The sequence below is a fragment of the Papilio xuthus genome, unplaced genomic scaffold, assembly GCF_000836235.2.
Source record: "Papilio xuthus unplaced genomic scaffold, Pxut_1.1 DF825783.1, whole genome shotgun sequence".
In the NCBI taxonomy this organism is placed as follows: Eukaryota; Metazoa; Arthropoda; class Insecta; order Lepidoptera; family Papilionidae; genus Papilio; species Papilio xuthus.
This window is the reverse complement of record NW_013532866.1, coordinates 3,666,207-3,693,818: the sequence shown is the minus strand read 5'-3', so window position 1 is coordinate 3,693,818 and position 27,612 is coordinate 3,666,207. Positions and strand designations below refer to the sequence as shown.

The following is a 27,612-nucleotide window of genomic DNA, read 5'->3' as shown; positions in this document are numbered from 1 at the left end:
GTTTGGAAGATGTTTTTACTAACAAACTATTTAAGAATCGCGGGCAACAGCAATTTATATACGTACTAGCTGTCGCCTGCGACTCAGTCTGCGCGGAATTATAAATAGTCTATGTGTTCTTCCAGACTATGTTCTATATGTATGCCAAATTTCATAGACATCCATTTAGCAGTACTGGAGATACCTTCAAATATGATTTAATGGAATTTGTTAAACCAGGGACATAGCGGCACGTAATTGCCTGTTAACATCGCGAGGTCCAGGACGCGTTGTGAAGATTGCGGACTTCGGTATGGCGCGTGATGTATACCGAGCTGAATACTACAAGAAAGGAGGCAAAGCTATGCTGCCGATTAAATGGATGCCACCTGAAGCATATATCGATGGAGTTTTCACTATCAAAACTGATGTCTGGTATGTTTTGAATAGTTTGTCTTCTTCTAGCCTACACAGTGGTAGAGCCCGCTTTAACATCTGCGCAGGAATTGGCCCGGTTCGCCCGGTGAAATACCACGACCACACAGAAGACAGGCGTCAAGTGGAAGCAATTCCAAGTACAGTCTGATGACTGTGCGTGTCGGAAACCTAATTTTAGTCCTCTTTCCCTTCCCATCCTCTTTCTTATAAGAAAAGGATGGGAAGTGGAAGTGGATTTTCCGGATGAGAGGATGCATGGAAAGGGAAAATATTTTCTTTCTGTGCATCCTCTCCTCCGTCGATTAAAGGTAGGCAACGCATATGTAATTGCGTATGTCTATGGGCAACGGTCACTTCGCTATTTCAGCGATTTCACGTGGCCGCTCGCTCGTTCGCCACCTTATGATATAAAAAAAACCTTTTTTGTAAACCCATTACAACTGCAAATTTATTTCTTTTTCCGCCATTGTACCACTTCTTGTAACCCAGGAATCCTTTTCTTCTTTGAGATTGTTTGATGCGAAGAGACAAGAAGACATGTCTCTAAAGAAATTCGACTATTATTAGTTGATTTTTTCTTTCACGTAGCAACTCTTATTGTCCACTTACTAACACTAATAGCGTCAATAGCCTAATGGTTAAGCGTACGGATTTCCGACCACAAGGTCGGGGGTTCGAATTCCGCCATTCGACTATTATCGTAAACCATATCCTAGCACAAGCATAGAGTTTAGTTGGAATGGTAAAAGAAATATTAGTTAATTTACAAAAAAATCTGCTAATATTTTACATAAAAAAAACTTAATCATTTAATTGCCAGTGAGAAATAATCTTAGCATAGATTTCTCTTACATAAAAAGGATGAATACATAACAATGACTCCGGTAGTTGATTTAAAGAAGTTTTGAAGTACTTTGTCCCTTATTAAAGCAAGAATAGAATGATTTATGTCTTGTCCAAGTAATTCTGGACACCCTGTATATGCAGGTCGTTCGGTGTACTTCTATGGGAGGTGTTCTCTCTTGGCATGATGCCGTACACAGGGTGTACCAACAGAGAGGTCATGGAGATGGTCTCTGGTGGTGGAAGACTGGAGAAACCATACGGTAAGGAACTCGACTGTTATGAAACTGAATACATATTGTTGTCTCTATTTTGTTAAAGAGAATGAAAGAGATGACATGTGTTACAATGATTCTTTTAGGGTGTCCACAAGAGATATATCGATTAATGTGTGAATGTTGGAACCCAAATCCTGAAGAGAGACCTGCTTTTGCGCAGATGTTTGACAGGCTGCAGCGGTTCTTACAAGTAAGTTAAATCTTAAGTAGTTATATTAACCCCACTGAGGTGCTCTGAGTCTACCCTAAGTCAGTGACTAGGCCATAGTCAACCACAGTCAGGGCGGGTTGACTTCACACATATCTTTGAATTACTTCACAGATATGTGCAGCATCACAGCATTTCCTTCACCGTAAGAACGTCTGATAAATGTACATATGTAAATCTATCACATTGGTACGTTGCGGGATTCAAACCCAGGAACTGCAGATTACAAGTCTTGTTTAACTCACTGAGCCACCGACATTCTTATTAGTATAAGTGGTTATTTACTAATATTGTCAATGGATTCATTTAGTACTTTCAATACGCGTCACCTCTTAGATTACACGAAAGACAGTGGTAGAGTCCGCTTTAACATCTTCGCACGAATTGTCCCAGCTCGCCCGGTGAAATACCACGACCACACAGAAGACACGCGTCAAGTGGAAGCTATTCCAAGTTTCATCTGATGAGTGTGCGTACCGAAGGCCTAATTTACTCCTCTTTTCTTTCCTACCCTTTTTCTCTGAGCCTTTGATGGGAAGTGGAAGTGGACATTCCGGATGAGAGGATGCATGGGAAGGGAAAATATTTTCTTTCCGTGCATCCTCTCCTCCGTCGATTAAAGGTAGGCAACGCATATGTAATTGCGTATGTCTATGGGCACAGTCACTTCGCTATTTCAGCAATTGTAGGTGGCCGCTCGCTTGTTTGCCACCTTCTGTTATAAAAAAAAAGAGAAGAAAGATATGATTTAAGGAGAGAAAGAGACAGACTATTAATATAACTTATTTATGTGACTCTTATTATCGTTATATTGGTACAGGATCCAGAGATCGTGAGCGCACCTCTACCAGTACTGCGCTCTCTGTTGCTCCCGCCGGCTGACGTGCAAGTGAACGACGACAGCGCCTCACAGGTAAACATTGCGGTCCACTGCCGAAACATCGCTTTATATTGTTATCTCTGTCATTTATATGTAGAAAAACAGAGATGACTGTATAAAAGTGTTTCGGTAGTGTTTACAATTACTATCTACGGGCGTTATACTAAAAATATTTATGATAGTTTTCAGTAGGTTGGTTTTTGATACTGGCAACATTTTTTTAAGCTGTCAAATTTTAAATATAGAATGCGTTGGCTTTTTAACATCAAAACAATATTTAGTATTATTACATTCCTCAAAGAAGAGTAAATTATTTTTTTTAAGAAAGTTATAATTATTAATCACATCGCAAAGTGGACGTATTTTTGTACGAAGTATTAAATATTTTTAGAATAACGCCTACAATAATTATGTAAGATATTAAAGATGAAAAAAAGAGTATTTAAATGAAAAACTCTTTAATAAAACCATTTAAATTATCCCAACAATAAAGAAAACAATTATAAAAGGAAATACTAATGTAATAACCGTGTTTTTTCTTTTTTTTTTTGGAAAATGTTTTCGCTCTGGCTACTAGAAGCAAGTAACTGGGTTCTTTTTAATTTTAAAAAATCAAAATTATCGATGTTAGATCCGTGAAATTAAAATACCGTGCTTGCGAGTGCGCATGAATTTTATTTTATATTTTATTCATATTTTTTTTCTAACTACCCTCTCCTTGAATGAGAAACGCGTAGAGAATTAGAAAACCCCTGTAGTTAGTGCGAGATTCATTGGAATGGAATAACAAAATCCATACATTCGCATGGAGTGATACATTATATAAAACATTAAAACAATACATACATCCATACATTCGCTTGCACCAATACATTTCAAAGAATCTCACATTTATACCAAAATACTTCAGAATTTTGAGTGTACTTGCCTAGTAGCTATAGCGAGAATCTACCCGTATCTTTCGTTTACCTTTGTCCCTTTACATGGGTTTTGTAAAAAAAAAACAAATGTCAACGTCAATGAAATTTTATTTTTGACAAGTGAGATATTTTACAAAGCTCATCGTTATAATGCACGCTTAGATAATAAGTGGAATGGCTCGGAGAGATCGCTTAAAAATATACCAATGCCATGGTCTTTTAGCTATGGAATTAACAAAATATCGACTGCTTGCTTCCTAATAAAAAAGCATTGACGTAGGTACTTACTTCAAAAAATGTCAAAAATGTTGTTGTATGAGGGTAGTCATAAAATGTAAATCAAAAAAGGCAAAGTCATTCAAAAAGTCGAAATCTGAGACAAAACAAATTAATAAAAAAATTATAATTTTGTTTGAGTTGCTATTTGGAACTAAAACGTATTATAAAATAACAAACAAGGGTTTAAAAGAATTTAAAAATTGCAACCACAAAGCTAAAAAAGATCAGGCTATAAATAGCTCGGCTAAAAGACGAACAATCTATAAATAGCTAAGCCAAAATACGACCAGGCTATAAAAAGCTCGGCTAAAAGACCATGTAGCGATCTCCCTTGCCGGGCGCGGGGCGCCGGTGTGACGTGTGTGGTGTTGGCAGCGGTCTGCGGCCGCCGACTACCTGGTGCCCAAGCCGCCGCTGGACGCGCCTTCCGACCCCAGGTAACAAATAACGATCATTTTGAACTGGATATTATAGTTGTTATAAGAACACTATTCCATTAAAACATGTAAAAAAATGATACTAGAATTAAATTTATCGAGTTAAGTATCAGTCTTTATAGAAATAAATCTTCAAAAAAGTGAAATAGATGATGAAAGTGACTGTAATTTATATTCACAAATCAGACTTTAAAAATATTTAATTCTTATCCTGGTTCAAAATGGCCGTCCTACCTATGTTTTACCTTGTAATATTTTAAATACCAATTAATAACTTGCTGCACATAGTAAAACATTATGGTAATTTTGTAGCTGTTATAAACTGGTCACACTGAAATGTCATTGTGTATGTCGCCTGTCATACTTTGAAAGGACCCAAAAATATTATAAATGTCTTTAAATCTACCTTCATTTTTCTTTATATTACGACTATAGAAAACATTGGACTTTAAACTTCCTCATTATATTTCCTTTTTTACAATTCTGACGAAACTTATTTTCTAAAACAAATAGTTCCTTTAAAAAATCGATCTGATCTGAATTTTATATGTATTTATCAAAAGTGATGTCATATATTTTTTATATGACTACAACGCGTGAAATTATTTTGTACACTTTACTTAGCAACCTGGAAAAAATGAGGAAATTTAGATTACAATGATTCATCAATCATCAAAATTACCATTGTATATTAACCAAGCATTAACATGCATGTTTAGCGAACCCATAGCGAGAAATCTCCGAGTTTTCAAAACCTAAAAACTGCTAAAGATCTAACTTAAAAAAGTATCTAAATAAAAACACAAAGATTAAAGTAGAACAACTTAATAGATATTGGATTGCCTGCAAATAGCTATTAAAGCGAGAAAAAAGAACCAATTTAGTAGCTTTTGAGCGAGCATAAAATTATAGCAAAATTTGCATGACTTTATTTTATTTTCAACCACAATTGGCATATGTCTAAATCTGAGTAAATGATTCGTCGCTTATTTGCTGGTAGTAAATGAAATATTGCACTGGCAACATTGATAACTGTCAACAAGGAGGACGGTTTATTGACGATTTGTTGTAGCACAACGGATCCGCTGACGCCTCATAGCAAACAGCCGACGGCAGCGCCGGACCAGCCAGAAATGGAGGATTCACAATATCAACCTCTTCTGAAAGGTATGTTTGTGGATCAAACAAAAATTATGACTCCGTGAATTTCAATAGTGATAAATATCGCATATGAAATTAATTTATTTACCAAATTAACTACCAATTTGTAGCATCACAAGAATATGGCAACATTCCAACGGTGTCTCGGGGCGGCAGTCGTCGCGGCGACGGTTGCCCTGCTTCCGCCGCAGAGACGCGGACAAACACAAAGTTTCTGCCGTCTAATTCTACTGACAGGTAAAACTTTAGCCAATAACCTCTTTACATTTGATGCCTTATGATCCTTATGAAGTTATATAATCTGTTTTCTTGACAGATTGCTAAGCTCGATCGAAGGTGCGTCAATGGATGACGACAGCGCGTCGGAAGTAGACGAAAAGCCCGTCATCTGGGAGACGTCCTTCACCGAGCCGAGGCCCAGTAACACTGTGGACCTCAAACCGAACGCCGACACTGGACCCGCCGTGAGTAAATTTACCATGATTATAAAAGATACGCAAAAAGTGAAAATGTTTACTTCACCTGATAAACTGTCATCGAAGACCAATTTTAGTACACTTTAGTCTTCGAAATATCCTTTATTCTGTCTATTAAAAGCATTTGGAATCTTACTTGCAACGTTAAAACTTTAACAAAGTAAAATGTAATTTCCCTATTAGTGAAAACTTAAGGCTTACTATAAAATATTCTTTTCCATAGGTTGATAAACTTATAAGTATAACACCAACATCACCGAAGCCACTTGAAAACGCATTATCATTAGCAATAGAAGCTAATGTTATTGAAAAGAACCACAAAAACAATTTAACAATCGAAAAGAAGACAGCACCAGTCGCGTCTCCTGACCCACCACGGATTAACGCGTGGCCCAGTAAAGAACCACCAAAATTAGTCCCCAAACCGAAACCACTCTGCTTAGATGCTGCACAATTGGAACAGAATCTGAACGCGTTAAAAAAGAACAGCGGATCCGTAAATTTAACAACCATGAACATATTACCTCCGTACATCAATGTTGTAACACCTAATAAATTTTCCGATTCAAAAACAATACAAATCGATCCAAAGAAAGCTATAATACACGATTTGCCGAAAGAATCCGAACACAAAGAGGAGAAATGTAAATTAAAACAATCTAATTCAGCGGCCAGTTTATTAAATGGCCCCATGACAGATGTGCCATACGCTGACAGTGACAACGCGTCATCCAGTTCGGGAAGTAATGGTGTCAAAAAGAAAAATAAAAACTATGGTGAAGTAAAAATCGGTAATGGAAAGAAAATAATAAAACAGGGTAGCAACGGCGGTGAATTTGTCGGTGAATCGGAAATTAGCTGTTAAAATTAATAATCTGTCAGTATTTTGGTTGTGGTGTTTTCTTGGCGCTGCCGTCGGACTAATGTGACGTTTACATTTTTTAAATTTAGCAGTATTAACTTATAACGGTTGTAAATAATGTTTTCGGACGTAATAATTCGATGTAAGTATATTAAATGTGAGTAGTTGTTTATTTCGAGATTTGTATTTTATCTATGACGTTGTACAAATATTTTTATTGTTTTAATAATATTAAGTGATATTTATTTTATAAAAGGAAACGGCTTCGTGAAACGCTTGTAGGAAAGAAACATAGTCGTTTTGTCTTTGCTCAATTTGCTCAATGGTTTGCAGAGAATGACGTTATTTTTAAAATGTTCCTTACATTTTAAATGTATTATTTGTTAAATACAGTTACAGCTTTGTGCAAAACTCTTAAATATAATTAATTTATGTTCTTGACAGTATTGTAAAATTTTCGAACCTATATCATAATTATTAAAAAAACAAACGCACACTGGTTAGTTAATCCGCTTTTAGATAATCTCAATGAAAATAAATTTAAGTAATAACGAATTATGGCAATATTTTAGTATTATTTCCATAATTGAAAGGTTTTCACGGAACCGTATAACCGTGGGTTTCCATTGTCAAGTATGGAATTTAGAATTATGTTATTTTTTTTACAGATAGAATGACAGATATTAATACGTTTTTGTATAAATGTTTCGACAATGAAAACCCACTTTTATAGTTGCATTTAATTTTGTCTATTGATACTGATGGTTTATGGTCATGTTTCTTTTAAATGGAATAGTAAAAGTGACTAACATTACCTGTTATGCCAACCTAAAGATATAAACGGAGGTCCTAGTACGAATTTTTGTGAGAACTTTTTTATAATATCATCGATAAAGTTTGTACAGCTCTAGAGGTAGTACACCAACAAATCTCATAGAAGTGACGTCGCACGTGTCGCAAATATACGTGTTAGAACCCCTGAATAGAATTTGTCGCCGTCAATTCGTTCAAACTGTGAAACGTTAAAGTGTTACCTCAATCGCCAGATTTGAAATCTGAAAGTATGTGAATGTTGATGTATGTTTTTTATGACTTCATTTTCCGATATAAAATATCATTTCAACTTCTAAATTCTTCTAAATTAATTTAATTTCTATATTCTAGAATATTAGATAAAGTAGTAAATGCTTCAGATGTTTGTAAATAAAAGATGTAGAGATTTGTGTAATTCCGCCCTAAAAAAAAAATAACAAATAATCGTAACCACAAGAATGAAATACAATTACGTTTAATGTAGTCGTAGTTAAATTTATTTTAACTTTCATGAGACGTTATAATAAAATAACAAAAATTACTACAAACCTATTTGTTCTGTGTCGGTTTGTCAACGACTAATTTGTAGACCTTCAGGGGTCCTCGCTGGCGTAGTGAGTAGACTACCCTGACGTAGGGCCTCCGATGGGCTATACAGTAGTCTGTGCGGGATAAACCGACACGGATAAAATGATAACTGTAGGCATTTTTGTATTTAGTAGTATTTCTACTGCGATGTAAAAATGTTTTTAAATAGTTGATTTATTCGTTTCCGAGTGTTATTGTAAATTTAAAAACCCTATTATGTTTTAGAGATTTCTCAGTACCTGCGATGAAAGATTGAAATATTATTGCAAAAGATAATAGTAACTATTAAATATAGTTTTATTATATATATGTATACATAAATGTGAAATCACATTGAGATGCTTTAATTACAGATTAAGATAGAGTAAGGAAAAATATGAAATTTTTTTTTTCGTCTCTCGTAGTGCCAAATGTATGTTATGTTTTTGCCTCCAAAAATTGCATTTAAATATGTTTTGTGTATATGTGTATTGAAATGACAGGGTATCATGATTTATTTAATTTTCGATATTTAATTGGAAGAGTTTATTGCATTTTAGAATTGTATGGTCTTGTCTCTGGATAGAATATATAACGCATTTTAATCTTTGACAAAACGTTACCGTTCCCGCTAAAATTAACTTCATAGTTCCATCTTTGATGGTAGTTTTGGCGCGTATTTAATATTGATTATTTTGTCTATAACAAGCTTTATTGGATAAAAATTTAAACCGTATACGACATAGGGAAATATCACGATGGCTTTCAATTGCTAATTTAATTTGGTTGTAAAGTTCACAATGTTAATATTATAATACATAAAAAATAACACTGAGTGGCCATATTGTAAAGATTTCTAATTTAAACCGGTATTTTTTTTCAAAACTAAAAAATATGTTAACCTAAAAAAGGAAAACAATTTTCGATTTCAATATTTTATTTTTCAAAACTTTATTTTCTTGAATAACATTCTACTGTCACTTCTATAAAACATTGCTCAATTAAGAACAATTGTTTGAATTAGATTGAACAATTTTTTTTAATAATTTCAATTTAATGAAAGTAACAAAATATGGAATCGTGGTTGTGACTTTATAATTAACACGGGCGAAAAACACAAGAAAGTTCCTTCTTTAGGCGAGTGACGTTGAAATGTTATTCTTCCTTTAATTTCTCTATTTATAAGTCGGCTAATGGGTTTAGAACAACGAAAATTTACGATGAGACCTCTTTGTTGAAAATATGGTAATTATTTTAATCTTCGTACTGGCAATTCACTGAAAGCGTTGATATTATAATTTTGACAACAATGTCCGGTAGCCGTCAAACGAGTTTCCGGTGACGACATATTTTATTTAGTGTGAGTGATGAGTGTTAAATTTTATTATAATTTTAAATGTCCAAATAGAGTGACATTGGCAATAAAACATACTCTGAACTTGTCATCTGAAATCAATAGGCTCAAGTTTCAAGATGACATGTTTCTTGAGTATATTTTTGTTTAAATTAAATATTGTCTTTGTTACTCCGGGCACTTCCCCGGCAATTCGTGATACTACCGGACGTTACCTAAATATTATGCTGTAAAGATATATTTTATAATCCATAAATAATTATAAACAAAAAAATATGTAAAAATCATATTATTAATAACAAATATGTAATTGATATTTAAAAATAAAGTCATTAATGTACTTTGTCTTGTTTTATTTATATAAAAAACAGTGGCAGGCTTCAAATGGAAGTCAATCCGCGGTTCCTCTATCTTCCCACCCTTTTCTTTTACTTATAAGAATGGCAAGTTTTTCCGTCCTCGTATGATGCCCACATCATACTAGGAAGGTAAAACTTGCCATTCTTTCAGTCTACTCCGATCCATTCAGTCTGCCGATTCTATTTCGGCATTTACTAACTAGCACGTACCGTTCTACATCATCTCATAACATTAAGTGAGATTGTGGTCAAAGGATAACTTATTCAACATAAAAAAGTTGATTTTATGGCGAATGCGTTCCCCGTAGGAAGGAAATATTACTTCCGTGTCAGGTCATTCAGGCTACTTATTCGTTTGCCACCTTATAAAATAAAAATAGAAGATAGTATCTAGGCAATGGCTGCAGGTTCTTTTTGATTTGAGTTCAGTTGCTGTAAAAAAACCTTATATCTTATCTAAGGGGATAGTAAAATAAAACAAATTAATGAATAATTTTAATCATAAATTTATTTAACCGTATATAAAATACAAAACTAAACAATTCTAGTTCATATAATCGATGCTAAATAATTTCACTAACTTTATAAATAATTTACATGTTAGTAAAACTTTTTAAACAAATATTTTAATTACTTAAAGTTTGTTAAAGTTACCAATTGAGTAACTTTCATAATAATTTGTATATAACACTTAAAACAAACATTTCTTAGTCTCTCTTATTTTCTTAAAAAATAAATCACACCCGAATTAATTTATTCCTCTTAAATTGGTGTTGCTATCTTATTTTTCTTTACCATTTTAGTAATTTTTTAAAATAATGTTTATCAATATTTTTAATCAGTACAAAAAATCACAAATGGCAGTTTAGTGTTTAATTCTAAAATGACACAATTTTGCAAATGTTTTAAATAATAACTAGATAAAAAAACATTAACTTTGTGCCTTTCCTACGTAACACGAAAATAGCTTTTAAATCTTGTTATTTTTTATTTTTTGAAGATACATAACTATTGAAAAAGGGATCTTATTAGGAAAATCGTTATGGGTTTAACTTTAATATTATAAATAATATTATTTGTGTATACATAATACAGTAAACATTATGTTTCTATCGTTCAATAACATATTTTAATAACCAAGAAGTGACTGTAATTAAAAATTAATTTAAATGACCAAAAATTTTCTATCATACTAATCAATATTCACTAGTTATTTTTGTATATGTTATTTATACATGTACCCTGTCAAGATATAATTCCAAAGACAAAAAACACTTTATTACTAAATATTTTTAATTTATTTTAGAATCAAGTCCGATCATCAAATCGATCAAAATACGTACGACTCACAACAACACACTCATCAACTGGTACATCATCATCAGCTCAGTATACATCCCCACCGAGGGGCTCGGAGCCTACCCTAAGTTATGGGGGACTAGGCCATATTCAACCTACACTGGCCTAGTGCGAGTTGACTTTACACATCTTTGAATTTCTTCGCAGATATGTGCAGCATCATGGTATTTTCCTTCACCGTAAGATACCAAATCCATGGTCAAATAAATGCCATTATCAGCTAATGACATGAATTTTCATAATTTCTCATTTGAATTGTTAATTTGACTATAAAATAATGGACATACTTTATATGGGACCTATATAAATGTCGCTGAATAATCATTCATATTTTTTTTTCTCTATGAATAAAATCCTCTCACAAATCCTCATTTTGGTAAGAGACGTACATTGACTTCAATTATTTAATTACGTCACAAAAACTACCAAAATCCAAATTATTCAACATGGCAACATATTTTAAATATGTTACCAAAAATTACCATTTTTTAACATGGTATCACTACTATACGATTAACGTTTTAAAAATATTCTGTTAAAGATATGAATTAGAAAAAAATATCTTATAATTTTAAAGTAAATAATATATTGTGAAACTATATTACTTCATATTTAATTAACTTTTCTTCTCTTATTGCAACACTGGCATCTGTCAAAAAATATTTAAAAATGAAACTTCTGAATTCTTTGTTGTTTTAAAAAATAACCGAAGAGTTAAGGTCCATTTAGACACACCGGGGTTAAGAGCAGAGCAGATTTTTATCGCAAAAGAAATTGACCTTTATACAATTGAAATAAAGTTTATTTTTAACTTTGTTGCTTTCTATAAAAAGCAAACATAAAAACACGTTAAAAGTAAAATCTTACTAATATAAATGCGAATATTTAGATGGATGGATGGATGTTTGTTTAAAGGTATCTCCGGAACCGTTGCATGAATCTCAGTGAAATTTGTCATGTAGAATATAATCTGGAAGCTACTTATTACGTTTATTTTTAATTCCACGCAGATGTAGTCGCGGGCGACATTTAGTTAAACAATTTATTATAGTTTATTGCTCGGTCTATATAAAAGGACCCTTATAGTTTGTTAATTGCTATTATACTATGTTAGGAGTTTAAAGTGTAATTTTTTTTTAAAGTTAATTATGGAATTATATTCTTCAAAGTGAAATAAATTATTAAAATATTAAAAACTTACCATATTTAGTTAGTGACTGTGGGTTGCTGGAAGTCTCCTTTATCGAGATGTCTTTGAGACTTCGGCTCGTAAACCATCGCTGTCATTCTTTCAGGACTTGTCTTGTTACGTTGCATATCTAAATAAAACAAAACTGTGATACACCGACCATAAATGGACAGGCTATAAGACGTAATATTTTGTGCTTATTCAATATCCGCCATTTTGGCGCTGATGGTATCGGTTTGTAGCAGTGGTGTGTTTGCGAACTAACAATATAGAGAGAGTTAACTGACATGTAGCATCAACAAGCGCGTTTAAATCTTAACGAAGGAAAAAGCTATCATCTCCAAGCAATAGCTTATATTATTCAAAATTTCGTGTCACATTATAATAAACTTATATAAAAAAACGGCTAAACACTCACGTATATTAGTCCGGTACGGTGCGGCACCGACTAGTAACAGTGAGCTAGGGGCCGCGTCCACGAAATAATACCAGTCCCACTCACACTGATGAAGGGCCCCCGATGGGCTCGAAACTAGTCGGTGCCGCCAACGGACGTATATACGTGAGTGTTTAGACGTTTTTTTAATATATATAATTTTATTTTAATCGCTCATCTTTAATACAAAGAAAACATTATTAGTTAGAATCCTTTGTGGCGAATGAAGTGCTTTCGTTACAAAGTCAAATATCAGGATTATTAGTCAGGGGACATAAACGTCGGACATTTTAGTAAGGCTAGTGTTGCAACAATATATACATCTCTGATCGTGTGTATAAACTTACATCTAAGACTGAGCCGTCTTTTATGTTGTGCGCATATCTCCAGCTGTCTCCGAACTAACTGTGAAGCTGATGCAGGTCTGGCACTCAGTGGTAATGTTGCCGCACTCAATATCTCTGATGATGCGGTCTTCACTTGACCCTCTATTATACAACGAATACAAATCTTACTAATATTATAAATGCGAATGTTTAGATGAATGTTTCTTAAAAGATATCTCCGGAACGGTTGAACGGATCTCGATGAAATTTGAACATAGTGTGGAAGAACACACAGGCTAATAAATTATTATTTTTTTTATTTCAATTGGACGAAGTCGCGGGCTATAGCTAGTCAACTATACATGCATGTTATAAATGCGAATGTTTAGACGTATAGATAAATATTTGTTAGAAGGTATCTCCAGAACGGCTGCATAGATCTCGATGTCATTTGGCATACATATTGAACATAGTCTGGAAGAACACATAGGCTACATAAGTATTTTTTTCACACGCGGACTAAGTCGCGGGCGACAGTTAGTTACATACTTCTATATGTGCAATTGTTATCTAGTATAATTCCTACCTCTCTCAGTGAGGACAATCTCTCGATGCATCTGCGACAGTTCCACATCTTTGACGAAAACTCGATGTTTCAGACCTGCGTCCCAAGTTTTACTATCCCCAGAGTATTTCAAGACCATATCATCTTTGTTATCATCCTCTTGGATTGACGAATTCTTTGATACTGTACTTTGACTTGCCTATTAGATAAAATGTAATATAAATGCGAAAGTTTGTTTGTTAAAAGGTATCTCCAGAACGACGGATCTCGCTGAAATTTGGCATAGATGTAGAACATAGTTTGGACAAATATTAAGCTACATTTTTTAGGGTTCCGTACCACTAAAAAATGTAGCTTAATATATTTCCAAACTATGTTCCGTACCTCAGGCACAGGAGCGGGAGCGCGAGAGAACCCTCTGCCGCCCCCGCTCCGACTTCGGAGAGTGGGGAGGAGAAGACGGCAATATGTCGTAACGTTGTAAATATAATGCATTTGGGGACATGATAAAAACAACGAAGTACTCTTTTGTCACCTTAAATATCTTTGCTGAAACATCACATTAGAATATTGTCATCTCTCTCTTCTTTCAAATAGAATGAGAGGGACAACTATGTTTCGTACTGAAACTTTGAAAGGTTAATTTCCACTCACCTTAATTTTCTTCGTCGTCGGACTGGAATGTGGTCTGTTCTTGAAATCAAAAGGCTGTGATCCAGCACTCTTCTTCCGGACAATCGGAGATAATTTTCTAAATTCATGTCTCGGTTCCAATTCTATCCGTACAGTTTCATTAACCGTACTATTACTGCTACGTCCAAATAATGGCGATAATTTAGGTTTACCACTCGTATCAGTATCGACACTTTCCACGGTGATTGTCGTATCCAAACTATTTGGTTTAACTCCAATTGGTTTAACCACTATAACACCACTTTCTAGATCTTTCTCTCTATCTACTCTATGGGGATCGAAATTAGGGTTTTCAAAACCTGTTTGTGTACCCACATCACTTTCAGCTGTAAACGTCTGTGATGTACGATTAGCAGCCCTATTTAGTAAACGTTTACGTCTCTCTAAGTCAGCGTGTATATCTGTTTGTACACGTAAATTAATATCACCGTACCTACGTACAATATAATTTAAAAGCCAATGGTAACCTTTACGTAATCCGGGATCTATTTTTGTTTTTTTAGATTTAGTTTCTGTTGGATAAGCTGTATAAGATTCGACTAATGTTGGACATCTGTACCTGAAATATTTTATTAGAATTTCTAAACGTGAAAAATTAATACTGATATTATAAAGAAAAAAGATTTCATCTTACTTTTTTATATTATAAATGTTTAGATTTTTTTTTATAACAGAAGGGGGCAAACGAGCAGCGGGAACACCGAAGTGTTCAACGACGCCCATGGACATCAGCAATACCAGAGGAACCGCAGATGCGTTGCCGGCCTTTGAGGTGGTGATAGGCTCGCTTCTTGAAGGACCCTAAGTCGTATTGGTTTGGAAATACCGCCGAGGACAGACCGTTCCACAACGCGGCTGTGCGAGGCAAGAAGTTGCGCGAGAATCGCACCGTTGTGGAATGCCAGCCGTCCAGATCCTTCCAGATGGATGGATGTTTATTTAAACGTTTCTTCAGAACAGCTTAACGGGTCACGGCTCAAGGGATCGTGATGAAATTTGGAGGGGATATAGAACATAGTCTGGAAGAACACATAGGCTACTAATTTAATTTTTTTTAATTCCGCGATGATAGAGTTACGGGCGACAGCTAGTATTACATACTTGTTAACAAGTGGTTCAATATTCAATTTCTCCACAACATCGATGTCATCCAGCGCACCATCCTTGTCCTGTTTGTTGGCCAGCACCAGAACTGGCTTACCTGATGATTAACAGAATATGTATTGAATAGGATACTATACCAACTTTCCGTAGATGCTAATCTTATAAGTGCGAATGTTTGGATGGATGGATATCTTCAGAACGATTCCATAGATATCGCTGAAATTTGGCATAAATGTAGAACATAGTCTGGAAGAACACAAAGCTACCAATTAGGTTTTTTTTTATTACGCGGGCGATAGTTAGTGATGTATAAAAAATAATTTATACAAAAATCACAAGAGAGCGTGGCTGCGTCGCGAGAATCGCGTTGTTCGCGCTCCGAACACACAATGTTGAATCGTCGACGCGAGTCTTTCGGCCAGTACAAGCAGCAACTATATGTCAACTGTATAGATTTGCTGCGCCATCTTGAAAATTGCAGCAACTTATCTCACAATATTATCGATGTTAGCATACAGGTTGCGAGCGACTCTCGACAGATATTAATGTCGGCGACTTACGCAGTCTACATGACATTAAGCTTAAGTCTTAGCGACTAAAATCACCGGGTTTTACGTTAATTTGTGTACGTATAGCCTTGCCGTACTTACTGTACACGTCAGAAATATTGAAAACGATAAGGACACGTCGTAAATATGTTGGTATTTGAAGTTACGAAGTTGTAAATTATGAGTTAAGTGTATGACGAAATGTTAATATTATTTCTACTATAGCTCTCCCTTAGTGGCCATTGTCGAGTTTAATTTCACTATCTTAATAAGCATAGCGTATATAAACAGTGTGATAATTGATTTTACCCAGCTTTAACTTGATAAGATTTTAATTAAAAAACCATGCTCGAGTTTGTAACGCGATATTAGTTGCCAGTAATATAGCTATATAAAACCTATGTTATTATACCATTTAAGACTTAAAAACTGTATAACTCGATACGTGAAATGCAGACATAATTAAAATACACGAAATAACTTCCTTGTAAGAGGGTACTTTCATATTAATTTTGATGTCTACAAGGAAATATAATAACTAATAACTTTTATTAGGTGAATTTAATAAATAATTTATACCTGATATTCGATCGTGTGACAAAACTTCTTCAAGTACCGCTTTGCATTCGTCCAGCCGTTGAAAATCACTCGAGTCGATAACAAAAATGATTCCGTGCACTTCGCTGTAATATTGACTCCATATTTGACGAAATTGCGGCCCGCCGCCTAAATCGTAGATCGTAACGGGTGTATCTTTGTGTATTAAATTAACAGCTTTAAAACCAACTGTAGGTAAAACTTTGTCATCCTTTTCTCCTGCCAAATTGTTCACTGTCTTAGTTTTGCCCGCGTTGTCTAACCCAATAAGTATTAAAACTATATGACGACGTAATCTACGCCGTCGAAATATAGCCCAACAATTACCCATCACTACACTGTACACTAAAATACTAATTAAAATTATATTTGACACAAATTCAATCCGCGACTTTGAATTTGTCGCCAGATGCCATTTGTAAACATTTATATTTTTTCTGTTGACACAACGGTTACCAATAGCGATAAAGTTCGATGTGACCAGTATTAAAACATAATAAACCTTTTTTATAATTATTTTATTCAACTTTTTTTATTTTTAATTGTACAATTTGTAAGTGCCAATTCTTAATTTGTATACCTGTAAATAATATTTTAAAACAGAAAAGTAATATAATCATTATAACCTAAATCGATCTTTTATTACAAAATAAAATTTAAACTATGAAATAACGCACTGTTTTATTATTAGACCACCAATTCTTCACAACAACCTTATAATCACATCTGATATTTATAAATTATCAAGCAAAATTAGTGTCAGTGTGTTGAAAATTACCCTAATTTTGTATTCATTGTTATTCTTTTCACAATGTCATTTCCAAGGCCACAGATGTTTTATTTTTCTCGCAAGGAAAAGGTCACAGGTGGAATGGAAATTCATATATACTAAAAAATGTTACTAATATTATAAATGCGAATGTTTAGATCGATGGATGTTTGTTAGAAGGTATCTCCAGAACGGCTGCATGGATCTTGCTGAAATTTGGCACAGATGTAGAACATAGTCTGAAAGAACACATAGACTACTAATTAAGTTTTTTTTAATTAGACGAGAAGGAAGTCACGGGCGACAGCTATTATTAAATAAGACAACGAAACAAAATACAATAGGATATTTATTTTAGAAAATAAAATTCGCAATAAATAAAGGTATAATTTTAGTCATATATACAAAGCTTTCTTTGTTAAATAATTGAACAATAGAAATCATCTGTAATATTATAAGCCAATGAACAAAACGTGCGTTTAGTGTTGCCATGTAAAAATTTCCAGTTTCCACATTATCTGAACCGAACAAGAATTGTATCGCCGTTTTTAATAGAATAATATGCCAGATCTTTCATAACATTGTCCAAAGTTATTTCTGCGCCCTTCATTTGGTCGTCTACAAGATTTAATGTCGGCGTCCCAGTGTTGCCAGTCTTGGAAAACAGTCTTTGTGCGAGTGTTACCAGCTTTTGTACAGCCATAGTCGATGGGAATTTCTTTTTTAATATTTTTCCGTTTTCATCGCGTAATATAATTTCTAATAATTGTGATGTTAATGTCGTGTTCCTCACTTGTTTGACTAACAAGCTGTCATCTGGTATCCCGTATTCTGAAATAAATTAAAAAAAAAATAGATTATTTTACTGTATTACTACAGTGTCGGTGGCGTAGGGGTTAAAGCACTAGATTTGTAATTTGCAGGTCCTAGGTTCGAATCCCGCCATGTACCAATGTGTTTTTCCATTTTTGATTTATATATGTACATTTATTCGACGTTCTTACAGTGAAGGAAAACATCGTGATATTGAACATATTGGAGAAGAAATTCAAAGGGTAGCCTCCAAGATCTATAGAGAGCTGAAGATACAGTATTTTGACTCTATTCTCGCTGGATTAAAAACACATAATAGCTTATTCTCAAACCTGCTAAATATGCAATAAAATTTCATAAAATTCAATCAATCTGTTTCAATAGAAGTATAACTAACATTACGACATGAGAATCTTTATATATATAATTCATCTGTGAGTGTGTATGTCACTGAACTTCTCTCAAGCGACTGGACCGATTTTGATGAAATTTTTTGTGTGTGTTCAAGGGGATCTGGGAATGGTTTAGATTCACAATTTTCATCAAATATTAACTTCATATTAATTTATTTAAATTAAAGACGTGTAGACAGGACAACGTCTGTCGGGTCCGCTACTTCTATATTAATATTAAGAAATCAAATATTTGTTGATAAATATATCTAATTTAGTTAAATTTCTGTTGCTAAGCAAACCAAGAAATATATACAAAAATATTTTTTAATCTACATTTTTTTTTACATTATAATAGTGGTATTCCACTGCAAATTAAACTTGTTAAATAACTTACTATTAACAAGTTCTTGGAATCTACAATGTTCAATATCAAAAGCCATTTTCAATGCGTTATCCTGCTGAGCAAGTTTCCATTCACCACCGTAGCGTTTGAGATAATCATATTCAGCACCACGACGGAGTTCCCTTGTTATTATTGAACCGTTTAGTTCCTGAAATATTGATATATAATATATATTTAGGAGATGTAGCTGAGTAAATCGACGAGTTCCAGAATTGACGAATGAATGAATGAATATTTATTTGGCAAAAATGAGCTATTTAAATACACGAGAAGAGTGTAGATAAGTTAGGGCGTTTAGAACAACACATTGTTCCCCCACTCTGCAGTGTGTGAGCGAGACAACAAATAACTCCCCCACTCCGCATCGTGGAAGTGAGACGGCGATTGTTTCTTTCTCTTTCACAGATGATGCTGCGTGATATGATCAGCTACAAATTTTTTAAGCGTCAATAGCCTAATGGTTAAGGTTACGGATTTACGACCACAAGGTCGGGGGTTCGAATCCCGCCATTCGACTATTGTAAACCATATCCTAGCACAAGCCTAGAGCTTAGTTGGAATGGTTAAAGAAATATTAGTCAATTTACACAAAAAATCTGCTAATATTTTACAAAAATAAAAAAAATATCTACTGATAAAAGTGTAACATCTTTTAACTATAAAATAGTAGGTGAATTAAGAAAAAGACTTAATAGCCTATGCGTTCTTGCAGACTTTGTTCTAAATCTCAAATTTCAGCGAGATCCATACACTTTGTTCCGGAGATTCTAACATACATCTTAACTTCCATATTTATAATTAGTACTAGCTTTAGCCCGCGATTCCGTCCGCGCGGAAATAAAAGAAACATAAGTAGCCTATGTGTTTTTTTCAGAATTTGTGCTATATGTATGCCAAATTTCATCGAGATCCATTCAGCCGTTTTGTACAATGTATGTCATTGTAACAAACATCCATCCATCTATCCATTCATAATAAGATTAGTAATTTTACTAATATTATAAATGAGAATGTTTAGTTTGTTTGAAGATATCTCTGGCACTTCTGAACGGATTTTGATGAAATTTGGCATACATATAGAACATAACCTGTAAGAACACATAAGCTACTAATTAAGTTTTTTTTAATTCCCTATGGTCTTCCACGGGCAAAAGCTAGTTTAATATATATAAATATTCACCTGCAAAGATCCAATTTTAGCAATAACAAGCTGTGAAGTGGTGTCGTAGTCTTCACTGTTTTGTATTGGATTCTTTAAGAAATATAATTTCTTTAAATTCTTCAATTTATCCAATTCGCTTATTGAACGCCACTGAAATTAACAAAAAAAATTATGTTATAAAAATTAAGTTTTACTAATTGGTAAGTAAATTGGAAAGGATGGTAAGGAACTTTCCCTTTCCATTCTTTCTGATTTTGTTGGAGAAGGGACACAGGAAGGGAAAATATTATTCTGTTCTCACTGCATAGATTAAGTAATGCAACTATTGCAAATGTCTAGTCTGTAAATGGCAAGTCGCTTCGCTATTTTGGCGAATTCGATTGACTGTTTCCTTGCTTGCCACTTAATAATATCAAAAAACTATTTTCTAGTGTTAGAAAGAAAATCCGATACTGCCGGTGTACTGGCGCAACACTAGCCTTACTAAAATGTCAACGTTTATGTCCCCTCACTAATCCTGACAATTGACTTTGTAACGAAAGCGCGTCATTCGCGACAAATTATTCTAACTAATCATGTCTAAAACTAGCAAACATCTTTGTATTAAGATTTTAAAAGATTTGTTTAACTTACGTCATTAATTTTATTCCTGTTCAAAAATAAAACTTCCAAATTATCAAACATATTGACTTTTCCATTCCCAGGATCATTGTTAAACCTTATTTCACCAATTTCACAATCATTCAGACTTAATACTTTTAAATTCAATCTTCCGAGGTTGTTCACTTCGTTCCATGAATCTATAGGGTTGCCGTCTAAACGTAATATAGTCAAAGTGCGTAACGTCACTTCCGGTGATGTTATCTTTTTAATTCTATTATAAGCTGCTATTATTTCGTTTATTTTTGGCCAGAGATGTGACAACACTACGATATCTGACCATTCATAGTCACAGACAGATATATTAAGTTTCTCGAGGCTGGAAAAGTTTATAGACAACTGGGATAGTGTTTCTTCAGACATGTCGATTGCCATACGGTTTTTGCTGAAACATAAATATGAACATTTAAAAGAATCCTTATATGACATATTTTGACTTTACAATTGCACATAATTAGGAAGGAAAGAGAAAGTGCAGTTGAAAGAGTAGGCTGTACTAGACAGGGAAATATCCCTTTTTTTTCAGAGGGGAATGCTTTAGGCATACTCCGTGCCTAGGGGAAGGCACGGTAGTTATGTGGGATTCTCTCCCCGAATGGGAGCATACCCACTAAACCCCTCTGTTCCCTCATAGCCATATGTGGGACGCCACGGGATCGTGTTAACTTACCACCGCGATATCCCTGTCAATTCAAGGAAGGAAAGAGATATAGAACTTTTTGTGATAAATATTACTATGTAACAATGAAAAATTATCATAGAACATTTATTATGAGTAGGGAAGATATGCATATGTAAATTGATGGATTGGATTGGTCAATACATATTTCTACAGATAACTAAGCTATCGCCCTAAACTCCGTTTGCACTAGATTAAAAACTAAATAGTAATTTTCAGATCTACTGAATATGCATAAAAAATTACATAATAATTGGTAAGGCTGACATAGTGTCATGAAAATGTTATATATCTTACTAATATTATAAATGCGAATGTTTAGATGGATGGATGTATGTTAAAAGTTATCTCCAGAATGACTCAACCAATCTCAATTAAATTTGGCATTCATGTAGAACATAGTATGGAAGAACACATAGTAGAATTAAGTTCGTTTAATTCCGTGCGGACGGAGTGGCATGCAATAGCTAGTATATTTTTGACTAACATACCTAACATCCAACTCCTTCAAATCAGGTAACTGAGCAGACAGCTGTATCACTTCACGCCAGTTCGAGAACAAGTTCCTTGACACATCCAAACTGCGGACATTAGGACAGAGGGAGGCAACATCACCAGCGGTTGCTACGTTCTGATCGTGTACGCAAACTTCTTGGAGACGGTCAAATTTCCTGCAAACATTAATTATAATTAACTTTACTTACTAACAACTAAAAAGCAATGGTTCTCTAACTTTTTTTGACTAAAAATCCTCTTTTGAAGCTGATTATTTGAGGTAAACCTAGATTCTAGATTGGATGATTGTACTCTCTAGAATTTGTAATTCTTTACTTATGTCATTTATTCAATTCGCATCCTAACCTTTAGCAGATAAATATTAACACGTTAGCTGCCATGTCGAACTATATGTCCTGCAAGCTAATGTTTCAAACAGGGCATGACGGATTATGTGTCCGACAAGCCATACTGCCATTCAACACCTCGCTGTGGCTTGTCGGACGCTATTTAATCGAATTGTTGTATACAGCGTGACCCGCAAGGCCCCGTAAAGTTTTATGCAAAAAAGACATTTTAAGGACAAATAAATTTGATTGTTCACCAGGCACTTTACATACAAATTTGAAATTACAAGTTATGTTCAGTTACTTAATGTTGGTATTTGAACGAAATTAAATTATGTTGTTTTAGACATTATTAGTTAGAATCTTTTGGTGCAATTGACATGCTTTCGTCACAAAGTCCAGTGTCAGAATGAATAGTGAATGGACATAAACGTTGATTTTCAGTAAAGCTAGTGTTGAGTCAATACACTGGCTTATTTTCGTATTTTCTTCCTAACAGTAGCAAAATATAAACTCACTGTTTCTGATGTATCTTCTCAAAGCCAACCATTTCAATAAAGGGTGCCCCCATTTCTCTTTTCCATTCATTAATTACAGTTCTACGGTGTGCGGCTACGGTTTCATCCTGGAATAATGTACAGTATCAAGCATTAAGAGTGTGATGTTAAATTTATGTTTACAATACAATAAAGTTAAATAACATCTGAACTATATTACTAATACTATAAATACAAATGTTTAGATGGATGAATGGATGTTTATTTAAAGAAACAGAACAGCCGCATGGATCTTGCTGAAATTTGGCATATATGTAAAGAACAGTCTGGAATTAAGTTTTTTTTCTTATGATGGAATTGCAGCCATCAACTAGTGAGAAATAAATGCAGTATAGTATTTTTTTTTTGTAGAATAGTTGGTATAAAATAAAGTAAAAGCTAATTACTGCATATAAATAGATTTAAAAGCAAAATTGTTAACAGATGTTTATTATTGCAATTGGTATTGTGTGGGTGTAAGACCTTGTATTGACATGTTTAGAGTAACGAAATTACGAAAAAAAACATACCTCTCGATCACCGTAATACTTCCGAATGGCATCAGCACAAGTCCTCAGAGGTGATATCTTATTAGGACGAACAAAAGAGCCAGCATTTGATTTCGTAGTTTTAAAATACTGGATGTTGTCAACAAAACCGTCATGTTTGCCTCTAGCAACATCATCCCATTCTACTCCGTACCATATCCCGTTGTAACCCTGCACTTCACCGATATATTTCACTGTGCCAAAATCATCACCACTCTTTACCCTACTACCGATAGACACTTGCATTTCATCTTCCATACCGTTACAACCACCGATTGTGCCGTTGTAAAATTTTGGTACTATATTAACAGGCATCGCGCCCACCATCCTTTTTATGTTTTCGAAAATGGAACTGTTTATCAAATTGAAAACAGGACAAACTCTTCGGAAAACTTCGAGATTGTCAGATTGAGTGACGCATTGTCAAAAATCGTTGATTTGTTACCCACTGAAATGAAACTGATTTTTGATTGTCTAGAGTAATTTAATGATTAAGTGATAAAAATAGTATTGTAAATAAAATCTTAAGTTAACAGAATATTTTTTAAACTAATAAAAAAATACTGAAAAACAAATTTCCAAGCCAGTGTTGCTATATATTAAGTTTAAGACAATTTGCGGTTTAATATAACGTACAATAGATGGCAATGCAGGCCAAAATCTAGAGAAAAGCCGAAGTAATATACCGAACCACGAACAGTGATTGGTCCCCGGCGAGCGCAGTTATTATACGACTAAATTGGGAAGTACAACCAAATAGCTCCAAATAGGGACGAAAATGTAAATTTAATTTCCGGACTCACGCCGAATAGCACACGCTGTACCGTAATTTAAGCTTGGTTAGTGGGGGGATGCATTCGATCGTATCACCGTATACAATAGAACTTTAGCCTTCAGCTGTCGTAGTGAAATAAGCTCGTGGCTATTGTTTGATTACATATGTATGTTGTACATTGTAGCCCCGTATGACTATACTGTGAGTGAGCTAATTTTTTTAATTCGCTCTCAGTCCCGGCGCAGTACTAGCGTCCTCTCGCTCGTCGCTTTTCGTAATCGGGGTAAAAACGGGACGTGAATCCAAAGGTGCTTTTTGACACGAAAATGGCCACCCCGAAGCCAGACGTTTCCACGAGTCGATAATAAGTGCAATGTACGTTGGTGTCTGTGAAAAATATGTATTTTATAAGTGAACAATTGTTGCGTGCCGTGCAATAGTGCATAAGGATTGATCTCGACAAAGGATACGAACATCAAAATGAGGTAAGTGTTTAGAGTTCATCAAACCGTCCAGAACTTTCGTGAACATAACAAATAAATAAATCGTTAATTTATTGGCGTCGTTCTTAATTTCAACGTGGTTTATTTAAGATTTTGCCAAGATTGTGTTTTGTTCTTCTGTTTTCGAGCAATGTGGGACGTAAACACGAGTTAATGTCACGGGTCATCGATTTGTTAATTTCCTTCGTAATAATATTTTTATGAATGAACTTACACTTGAAGCATAAGTGTTTACGTTTAAACGTAATTATATTTCGAGCTAAGATGGTGCGGTCTTCGAAACTGAACGATATTGATTTTCTACGCACAGTGGGGGACCCCACACGATGTTTTATATTACTATGTGTTTTATAAAGGCATTCCAAATTCGAATTTTGGCCTTGACTTTGATCTTCTAGTTTTAATTAATCTTTGGTTACGATACGTAATTTTTCAACAAAATAGGGTGACTGGATCCCCTTTTTGAGGGTACAGACGGCATTCCATATGACTAATACCACCCCACCCATGCTAAATTTAAAACTGCGAAATTATGTTTATTTTATTAGTCATCCATTTCCAGTTTGCATATCTATTACCCATCATTGATAAGCTATCATGTTTTTTTATACACTATGTTGCTGGCTTTAATTTGATAACTTTTGCATATTGCTTTTTTTTTAATTTTCGTTTGGAATTGAATGTTTTTACTAAATATGTTTTTGTACAAAATTTTCCATTATTACTAAATTTATTGACTTCAATAAGTTGATGAATAATTTATTAGAAATATTTACTAATAACAGTTTATAATTATCATTGTTTAAAATTATTCATTGTAATATGACCTCATACATATAGAAAACCACATAAGATTGACTCAATTGCTATCTTTCAAATATTATAAATGCAAATGTTTAGATGGATGGATGTTTGCTTGAAGGTATCTCTAGAATTACTGAATGGATCTTGATGAAATTTTACATACATATAGAACATAATCTGGGAGAACACATAGGCTACTAATTATGTTTTTTTTAAATACCAAGCGGATGTATTCAAGGGCGATGGATACAACATATTTTTTCCTTCTGTTTATAATTTGTTTACAGCCACTTTAAGATTCCCTTAGATTCTACATTTCTCATATTAAATCTCTGAGTATTGCAGTTAAGTTATTATGTATGAGTCACTTGATACTTACTTTCATATGTTATATAGATTTTACTTATCATGTACTAGACATCTAAAAAAAAACTTAATTAGTTGCCTATGTGTTCTTCCGGACGGTATTCTACATCTATTCCAAATTTCAGCTATATCCATACAGCCTTTATGTAGATACCTTTAAACAAACATCCACCCATCCATCTAAACATTAGCATTTACAATATTAGTAAGATGAGGGTTAATAAAATTTTAATTCAAGACATTTAAATTAAATACAAGGTTTTTAGACATAACACTGTTTCTTTTGGACTAATTCTAGTTTAGAGCCATACAAGACCTCTTTGCTACAAAGTTGTTTACTAATTTGACAATGATAAAAAAAACACAATATGACCATGAACATAACAATGGTACGAAAGAAATAGATTATAAATTAAATTACTTAATACTTTTACATACATATTTTTTATTCGGATGGCCTTTAAACTTTAAATCAATTATTGTATTGTAACTAAGACTCCTTTCACATTTTTTAATCTGTACATTAAATAAAAGGGTGTTTTTATTGCAATGATACTACTATTAGTATACAGGGTGTCCCAAAAGGTTACATACATAGGAAGGGGTATGATAGGGGTGGTCACAAGGGTAACCAGAAAAATAAAATAAAAATTCCCCTCTGGGTATTAAAATAAAATAAAGGGCATTTTTTAAAAACTTAAAAATTTTACACCTTCTGGGGCAATTTTGTAACCTACAAATATTGCTTATCAATATGCAATTAAAAAAAAAACAACTAACAAAGATTTTAAAGAAAATCTCTTACTAATATTATAAATGTGAATGTTTAGATGGTTGGATATTTATTAGACTGCATCTTCAGAACGGCTGAACGGAACTTGATGAAATTTGGCATAGATGTAGAACATAGTCTGGAAGAACACATAGGCTACTTATAAAGTTTTTTTTTAATCCATACAAATGGTGTCGGGGCAACAGCGCCTTCTATATAATTAGATTTAGATCACAATTTTTTATTTATATATTCTCATCTTTCATACATTTTAAATCAAATCCAAATAAGGTTTGCTAACAAAATCTGAATAATCTTTGAACATGACATTTGAATAATCAATTTATTAATATTCAATCACCTTGAATCTGTTACCAATGACATGTAGATACTGAGATAGCTGTTCTGAATGAATAATGTAAAAAAACATAGATTCGTCTGCTTCAAATACTGGGTGGCGCAAAAGTACTGGCACTAAAGAAAATACTTTTTTTTTTTTTATATGACATTTTCTGTCATTCTGTTGTTGAAAATTGTGTAGTGAACAAATGTAAAATACACTGAAAATAAACATGGACCGTTTTACTCCCCAAGAACGTGGAATAATTGTGTCAATGTTCTTACGGAATAATTCATCAATGATAAGAACACAACGTGAATTTCGTCGACGATTTCCCCACCGTCCGGCACCGATTGGTCGCACAATTCGACGCTTTGCCACACGCCTTGAAGCAACTGGCTCAACATTGGATAGACCTAAGTCTGGGAGACCAAGAACAGGCCGTTCAGCTGAAAATATCGATGCTGTGCGCGAAGATGTGGAAGAGTGTCCAGAAACATCAACGAGGCGACGTGCCACGGAATTGGGCATTTCCAGACGGACCCTGCAGCGTATTTTGGTGAAAGACTTAAAG

General features: G+C 34.0%; 3 protein-coding genes across 3 annotated transcripts in view; 1 reads left to right on the top strand and 2 right to left on the bottom strand.

Annotated features, from left to right (window-relative positions):
- Alk (Anaplastic lymphoma kinase) overlaps positions 1 to 8,953 on the top strand; it is a 22,956-nt gene extending 14,003 nt beyond the window's left edge. Inside the window, exons 21-26 of the mRNA XM_013322948.1 lie at positions 2,567 to 2,659; positions 4,201 to 4,262; positions 5,335 to 5,429; positions 5,534 to 5,660; positions 5,740 to 5,887; positions 6,123 to 8,953. Coding sequence (XP_013178402.1) covers positions 2,567 to 2,659; positions 4,201 to 4,262; positions 5,335 to 5,429; positions 5,534 to 5,660; positions 5,740 to 5,887; positions 6,123 to 6,764 — 1,167 coding nt within the window. The 3' untranslated portion in view covers positions 6,765 to 8,953. The remainder of the gene's footprint in view (positions 1 to 2,566; positions 2,660 to 4,200; positions 4,263 to 5,334; positions 5,430 to 5,533; positions 5,661 to 5,739; positions 5,888 to 6,122) is intronic.
- Positions 8,954 to 10,917: 1,964 nt separating this feature from the next.
- On the bottom strand, positions 10,918 to 17,168 carry LOC106125850 (ADP-ribosylation factor-like protein 13B). The gene is made up of 7 exons (XM_013323260.1): positions 16,654 to 17,168; positions 15,524 to 15,623; positions 14,384 to 14,981; positions 13,751 to 13,928; positions 13,186 to 13,326; positions 12,415 to 12,532; positions 10,918 to 11,862 (listed from the first exon to the last, which is right to left on the bottom strand). The coding sequence occupies exons 1-6, from the start codon at positions 17,000 to 17,002 to the stop codon at positions 12,420 to 12,422; spliced, it is 1,479 nt and encodes a 492-aa protein (XP_013178714.1). The 5' UTR covers positions 17,003 to 17,168; the 3' UTR covers positions 10,918 to 11,862; positions 12,415 to 12,419.
- A 603-nt stretch (positions 17,169 to 17,771) lies between these two features.
- On the bottom strand, positions 17,772 to 23,885 carry Tbce (Tubulin-binding cofactor E). Its single transcript, XM_013322950.1, has 7 exons — positions 23,461 to 23,885; positions 22,913 to 23,019; positions 22,044 to 22,223; positions 20,847 to 21,258; positions 20,232 to 20,363; positions 19,043 to 19,199; positions 17,772 to 18,271 (listed from the first exon to the last, which is right to left on the bottom strand). Exons 1-7 carry the CDS (start codon positions 23,803 to 23,805, stop codon positions 17,955 to 17,957), a joined length of 1,650 nt encoding a protein of 549 aa, XP_013178404.1. The 5' UTR covers positions 23,806 to 23,885; the 3' UTR covers positions 17,772 to 17,954.
- Positions 23,886 to 27,612: the final 3,727 nt, after the last annotated feature.